The sequence below is a fragment of the Ipomoea nil genome, unplaced genomic scaffold, assembly GCF_001879475.1.
Source record: "Ipomoea nil cultivar Tokyo-kokei standard unplaced genomic scaffold, Asagao_1.1 scaffold1834, whole genome shotgun sequence".
In the NCBI taxonomy this organism is placed as follows: Eukaryota; Viridiplantae; Streptophyta; class Magnoliopsida; order Solanales; family Convolvulaceae; genus Ipomoea; species Ipomoea nil.
In genome coordinates, this window is record NW_017618262.1 from 1,142,548 (window position 1) to 1,149,097 (window position 6,550).

The following is a 6,550-nucleotide window of genomic DNA, read 5'->3' on the forward strand; positions in this document are numbered from 1 at the left end:
TTGTTAAAATATTATGTACCTTCAGTTAACATATTATGTGTATGTAGTTACAATGTTATGTGTCTGTGGTTAACATATTATGTGACTTCAATTTATTTACAGGCACATAAACTATTAACTGCAATTACAAAATATGTTAACTGCAAACACATAATTTTTAGAAGAGGATCCACAATGTAAGCAATCGTTATATCGTGCACCAGGGCGCACAATTTCCAAAACGATGTCATTTTTATAAGTTGGTGGGGAGTTGACGTGATGGACACCGTTCCGTCCGTTACAGTTTTTTTTTTTTTTTTTAACACTTGTGTTTATGTGTATTATGTTAAGAGTTTATGTGTATTATGTATTATATTAGATTATATGTATTATGTTAAGAGTTTATGTGTTTTTTACTATACAATTCTGTATATATGAAACATGGATTTTTATTTTAGAAGTTAGAAACGGGAAAAGGAATATTAAAAAAAAAAAAAAAAAAAAAAAGATACAAAACGACGTTGTTTTGGCTAATGTAAGATAGATCTGGTCTTAACAATTGTATTATGTATTTGTGGGCATTTACTTAGCCCAATTAAAGACGAAAACCCAAAACACACTCAGCCTAAATAAACCCAAACCGCCAAACTAATTCCCACAAGCCCAACTCAATGCCCCGTCAATTTAAAAATATAATAAAAATAAGGAAAATAGTGTAAATTCCCATTCCCAATTGACTTAGAAGAAAGAGCATTCAGGTTTATATATACTCCATTACTCCATGTTCGCAGATAGTGCGAAACATAAGAGGAGAACGCCGCGGTTTATATAACGCTTTTTCTCGCCACAATGTCAGTAGAAGAGGAGGAGAACGCTGCGGAGCTTAAAATCGGAGATGGTTTGTACATACCCTAAGATTAATTAATTGTTTTTGTTATATTTTCTCTTTTCGGTTTTCTTCTGAGTCGAGATCTATGGACACTGATTGTTAAAGATTCGATTTTTCTCTTCAAAAAATGAACGATTCTGAAGTTTAAGGATTAAAAGTTTTAGTATTGTTTATTTATGAATTTAAGCATAAAACTCTCGTAGATTTTGCTATTACTGTGAAGGGTTGCAGGTTGCTCCCTGTAGTTTCTCTTTTTCGAATTGGAGTAGTTGGTTCTTTTGTTTTGATGTATGCCTGAAAATATTTAAATTCAATTCTAATTTCTCAAAATTAAAGAAAACTTGTAGGGAAATCACTGTAGCGAATAGTAGTTTGGTAGGATTGATTTCTGGAGTTTATGTTCTTAAGCATATAGGGTTGTCGTTTGAATTTGTTTTGATATGTTTGTATCTGTTTCCGTGGTTTTAGAATTTCTCAAGGCGAAGTGTCTGATGAACTGTGAGGTTTCTTTGATTCTTGAACACAAGTATGAGCAGATTCAGCAGATGTCTGAGGATCCAACAAATCAAGTTTCCCAGTAAGTGCTGTTATCATATTCAGTGGCTATTGATAAATGTTAGGAGTACAATATTGAAAAATATGAGAAAAATATGAGAGAAATAGTCCAGTTACCCAATCTTAGATTATAACATGGTATTAGAGCTTGTTTGGTCCACTTTGTGTTCACCCTGGTTGTCCATTCCAAGGGGAGTGTTAAGAGTCCTACATTGAAAAATAAAAAAGAAACATATGAAGCATCTTTAGTTTTTCTCCTATTTTATTGGGCTTAACAAAAATATGTTGTTTGTGTATATATATCCTAATTGTTTCGTAATGGCTTGCTTTTCTGTTTCAGAGTGTTTGAGAAGTCACTTCAATACGTGAAGCGTTTCAGCCGGTACAAGAACCCTGATGCTGTGAGACAAGTTCGAGAAATCCTGAGTAGATATAAGCTTGCTGAATTCGAGCTTTGTGTTCTGGGAAACCTTTGCCCAGAAACCGTTGAGGAAGCGATTGCCATGGTCCCATCCATTAAGAACAGAGGGCGTGCACTGGACGATGAGGCAATTGAGAAGATGCTAAATGACCTCTCATTGATAAAGAAATTTGAGTAGAGCACCTTCTCCATTTTTTTCAGTTGGTTTGCCATATTTTAGACTGTACCTCTCATTTTAAATGTTCATTGTGTAAGGTTTCACAGTATTTTATTAGAATTAGCTTTATGAATTTTATTTTATGTTCTTAGTACCTTATCAAGCTAACTGGTTCAGTAAGTAGTATTTAGGAGAAAAAATTAAGATTTGAACTCGGTAACAGAAGTGTAAGATTATGTTCAAAGTGGACAAATTTCTTGTGCGCATCAGCATTTGATCCTGTCTATTAATCGATATAAAAATAAGTAATAAACAGGCAATGAATATAATGCAATTGGATTTGATTAATGTGTAACACAGAAAAAGGGGTACAGATTAATGAAGCAATTGTGTCTAATTCAGAGTTTGAAGGATCCATCCATCCATTCAGAAGAGACCATTTGAATCAGAAGAAAATAAGATACATTGATATATAAATTTAAACATATGGAGCAAATTACATATCTAAATTCATTGTTATATATACTGGTCCAAAGCATATGAAGAGCTCCATCCTCATATATCGACTTTGGAAGCTACAATCAGCAACGCCAGATGGAAGGAAAATACTGCCAACGCGTTTTTTTCACAGCGCTAATCCATCTGAAAACCAAAGAAACAATCTGATGACAAAACGATCATTGGCGTTGCACTTTTTGAAATAAAGACAGAAACGAAAACCAGCTAGAGTTTCCATCATATATAGTTATCGGGAGGGTCTGATAACAAAAGAGGGAAAGCAAGTAAAATCTAGAGAACTACCAAAACGGCCAATTACCTTTAAGAGAAAAGGTCGTAACTTTGATACACCACTCGATCAAAATTCAGTGGGAAGAGCTCGTAGCGCAAGGAGTTTGACTGTTACCCTCACTCAACGAACGGTTACCATCGATCTCCGAGATTCGCTGCTCAGAGCGATCTGGTAGCAAATGCGGTAAATCATCCTCCGACCTATTTGATAAAGGAGAAACCGGAGTCCTACCAGTCTCCCTAGTGGCAAGATCTGAACTGACCTCATTCCGAGCTTCTGAACCATCATGATCTTGCATAGAATTATTATTTCGAGAGAAAAATCTCTCCTTCCAACCTCTCGTGCTCTTGGTGATGGACTCTTTGTATCTTAAAAGGAAACAAGTGTCAATTTTCGCAACTAGGAAATCATGAAAACGGAAGCTAACATAAAATGCTTTGTGTAGCTGGATAGATACCTCATTGACATTGCACTAAGTCGTGATTTTATAGATTCTGAGAAAGACTGAAAATCAGACGGTCCAGCTCTATTTTGATTGTGAGGAGAAGACTGAGAAGGAGACCCCCTATAAAGGTCAAATAAAATAAATTCAAACAATAAGCTCAAGAAACAGAATGAACTATGCGTAACTGCACAAAGACACAAGCAAGCAACAAGAGAATGAGGATCAATTTTCTAACCCAACTAATAACTTGTCTATTACTCCTCTGTCCCATTTTATGTGTCTGGTTCGATTAACGAGGCTTGACTAAAGCTATTGTTAATTCAATTTTTCATAATATTAAGTTTAGTATTAGTATAAATTTTTTTTGTCCTGAGCAGGCCCTAACTGTAAGAGGCACCTTTAAGCCCATACCATACTCAGACTAATCCCCATTCGCACCGAACCGGGCCCAATTAAGGGGCAAAGTGCTGGCCAGATTGGTTTTTCCATACGAGAGGGGGTTCGAACTCCCGACCTCTGTCATTATAAATTTGATATATTTAGAAACTAAATTAAAAGTACTATTAAACACAACAAATCAAATTTAAAAATAATTTAAAAAATACTAAAGAAAATAAGCCCCCAAAAAAGAGTTGGTTTGATCAGTGAATAGTAAACATGACAAGTAAAATGAGACAAAGGGACTAATATTAATCAAAGATACCGGTTATTATTTGATGAAGTTCCAAGTTGACCAACACCAGCACTTAATCCCGCTCCAGAGATAGAATCCATTTGGGCAGAAGACGGTAGTGCAACGAATTGCCCCGAGCCTTCACCAACCACAACTGGAGGAGTAGAGCCACTAACCGGGACTGGAGATGCGGGTTCACCTCCAGTCCTCTGGGTAGAGAAGGCAGGGAGCGTAGGAGATGGATTTGGATTTGTTGAAAACACGAGAAAATGAGGATGCCCTTGAGACGATGCCCTACCCCTCTGACCTCCTCTCCTAGCAAGGTGCCGTGCCCTGCCCATAGCGGCAGCAGCAGCTAAGTGTTGAATAATGCGCTCTTCCAGCTCAGAATCAGTCGAGCTAACTGGTAACTGCAACAGGGAATATGCCAAATGATTGTCGATCAATATAGGAAATATTGTGGAAGCAGAAACGTCTCGAAATGCAAATAGAATAATAATAATAGTACAAACATGCTGCAATTCAAAATCCCCCAAGGTTGGGTGACGAAAAATTGTGGTGTTTCTTGGCGGGTTCATCCTGATATTCCTCTCATGTTCTACTGCATCAAACAGTTCCTGGCTGGAAGCATAACATAGTCAGCATATCAAAGGAAGAACCAAGAATAAATTTCATACTTTTTAGATTAAAAAAAAAAAAAGTGAATGGTCTTAGAAACAGAAGAGAAACCTGTTGGGGTCTTTCAAACTAAGAGACTGCCAACACATAGGGCACTGTGAGCTTCTCTGGCCCCTGCAAAACAAAATTGTAAACCACTCAAAACTCTATGAGTTTAAGGCAGGTGTGATGAAATTATACTCTTGGTTAGGTTTATAAGTAAGGAAATAAGTTGCGCATTTGCTACTAGCTATAGCTTTTGGCATGAGAGATAAGCGTTTGATCCTAACAAGTGGTATCAGAGCCAGGTCACAGGTTCAATACCAATTACAATTGGTCGGTGCTGGGAGAGGGAATTGTTGGGCAGGGCCGGTAAAGGGGCCATGTCTAGCTATAGCTTTTGGCGTGAGTGGTACACAGACATAAAACGGTGCTCCTATAGAAAATGCAATAAAAATATGTTTTTTTGTGCATCAACACACTACTTGTAAAGGAAATATGCTACTATACAAGTATAAAAAACCAAGAAACAAGACAATCTAGTTCTAGGGCATAAATAAATCATACCATTCAAGGATGCACTGCAGGTGAAATTCATGCTTGCAAACCGTAACCTGCAGGTAGAAAGGCACCATCGCTAATGAGAACGGACCAATTTCAATCCACAATAGCCTACAACGAGAAAATTAATACATACAGATGATGGATCGTTGTCAGGAAACGCTTCAAGGCATATGCTGCAAGCATCATCACAAGCATCCTGAACTCCACCTTCCACAAACGCTGCGGCTGAAGTCAAATGGTTCTCAGAAACCTTTCCTCCCTCCATCTATCAGAAACTTAAACCTTCAAAATTAAAATTGGAATCATACTGGCATCAAGGGTTTTTAAATTGGCAATCATAGTTCAAAGTAAAGATATGAAATGAAACTAAATAACATTAATTTCCTATAGAAGCATCCAATGTATGAGATTACTTCCTAAATATAAAAATTCAACCTTGCATCACAAATCCATAACAAAAAGCTATGCTTTTCACCAATCAACCACAATATAAGCCAATAATCGAGAATCAAAATGCAACAGAAAGCCATAGCATTCAAAATTAACAATTCTTACTAAACTAAATGTTGCCAATGAATGAAGATATTCTAAATTCAGAACACAAAAGCCCAGAATCAAAACCCATAGATGGCACTAAATTAATGTACTTTAAACCCAAAAATCAAATAAAAATTGCTACTGAATCAAGCCAATCCAAACTCAGAAAATGAAACCCACATCAAGAGTCTCAGAAACAAATACCCAGAAACTTACCTTTATCTAATAGTGAAGATCAAAAGCCACGAGAAAGGAGAGGACGATCAGAAAAACGTTTAGGGTAGAGAGAGCAAGATTGAGAATGGGAGAGAAGGGAGTTAAAGGGGTAAAAAAAAAAGAAGGAAGAATGAGAAACTGATAATTGGGAAGAGTATATGGAGTTGTCTTTTTGTTGTTTTTGAGGGTTTCTTTGAACTTTATTGGATCTTTTACTTTTTTGGCGGTGGCGATGACTGAAAGCACACAGCTTTTGTTGCAACAAAGGAGGAATGGAGGGAGGGAAGGAACACCATAGCTGGGTCTTCCTCTCGGTGCACTCGCTACACGTGCCCAATTCAATTATTGATATTCTCCCACTTTCCTTTTTTTACTTTTATTCCTTCCTTTATTTTCAATATAAAAAAATTAAAATTTTTCATCAATTAAATCACTTGAGAAATTGTCAAGCACTTTGTGCTCAGATGACATGTGGTGACTTTTCTATATAGGAGGTCATGAGATTGAACATTAATGGAGAAACAGATACTATAATGTACTAGAGTCAGTAGCTTCCAAGAAATTAATAATTAATATATGTTTACTTGGTTTAAATATTTTTGAGTTAATTCCAGCATTGGTCCTCCGACTATATTGATTTTCCAAAATTAGTCCTCGACTTTTAATT

At 36.4% G+C, this 6,550-nt stretch overlaps 2 protein-coding genes and 1 long non-coding RNA gene across 5 annotated transcripts; 1 reads left to right on the plus strand and 2 right to left on the minus strand.

The window, feature by feature from the left end:
* The first annotated feature begins 769 nt into the window (after positions 1–769).
* On the plus strand, positions 770–2,155 carry LOC109193160 (DNA-directed RNA polymerase II subunit 4). The gene is made up of 3 exons (XM_019344006.1): positions 770–877; positions 1,337–1,445; positions 1,764–2,155. The coding sequence occupies exons 1-3, from the start codon at positions 829–831 to the stop codon at positions 2,020–2,022; spliced, it is 417 nt and encodes a 138-aa protein (XP_019199551.1). The 5' UTR covers positions 770–828; the 3' UTR covers positions 2,023–2,155.
* Positions 2,036–2,261, minus strand: LOC109193161. Its single transcript, XR_002056213.1, has 2 exons — positions 2,157–2,261; positions 2,036–2,125 (listed from the first exon to the last, which is right to left on the minus strand). It is a non-coding gene; the product is annotated as an uncharacterized LOC109193161 (long non-coding RNA).
* Positions 2,262–2,345: 84 nt separating this feature from the next.
* On the minus strand, positions 2,346–6,223 carry LOC109193159 (E3 ubiquitin-protein ligase RHF2A-like). Of its 3 annotated transcripts, none has more exons than XM_019344004.1 (9): positions 5,884–6,223; positions 5,264–5,395; positions 5,134–5,180; positions 4,639–4,701; positions 4,422–4,530; positions 3,940–4,319; positions 3,249–3,356; positions 2,819–3,159; positions 2,346–2,643 (listed from the first exon to the last, which is right to left on the minus strand). In XM_019344004.1, the coding sequence occupies exons 2-8, from the start codon at positions 5,393–5,395 to the stop codon at positions 2,865–2,867; spliced, it is 1,134 nt and encodes a 377-aa protein (XP_019199549.1). In that variant the 5' UTR covers positions 5,884–6,223; the 3' UTR covers positions 2,346–2,643; positions 2,819–2,864. The 3 variants fall into 3 exon arrangements, with proteins under 3 accessions (XP_019199549.1, XP_019199548.1, XP_019199550.1); XM_019344003.1 differs by having other exon boundaries at positions 5,264–5,412; XM_019344005.1 differs by having other exon boundaries at positions 2,346–2,663; positions 5,264–5,412.
* Between the last annotated feature and the right edge of the window lie 327 nt (positions 6,224–6,550).

Bases quoted from the DNA above. Each gene is read 5' to 3' on its own strand.
- LOC109193160 (XM_019344006.1), top strand. From the start codon at position 829: ATGTCAGTAGAAGAGGAGGAGAACGCTGCGGAGCTTAAAATCGGAGAT. The intron at 878-1,336 runs GTTTGTACATAC...CCGTGGTTTTAG, and splicing joins GGAGCTTAAAATCGGAGATG to AATTTCTCAAGGCGAAGTGT. The intron at 1,446-1,763 runs GTAAGTGCTGTT...TTTCTGTTTCAG, and splicing joins CCAACAAATCAAGTTTCCCA to AGTGTTTGAGAAGTCACTTC.
- LOC109193159 (XM_019344004.1), bottom strand. From the start codon at position 5,395: ATGGAGGGAGGAAAGGTTTCTGAGAACCATTTGACTTCAGCCGCAGCG. The intron at 5,181-5,263 runs GTATGTATTAAT...TTCTACCTGCAG, and splicing joins CTGACAACGATCCATCATCT to GTTACGGTTTGCAAGCATGA. The intron at 3,357-3,939 runs GTATCTTTGATT...TGACCTTTATAG, and splicing joins ACTTCATCAAATAATAACCG to GGGGTCTCCTTCTCAGTCTT.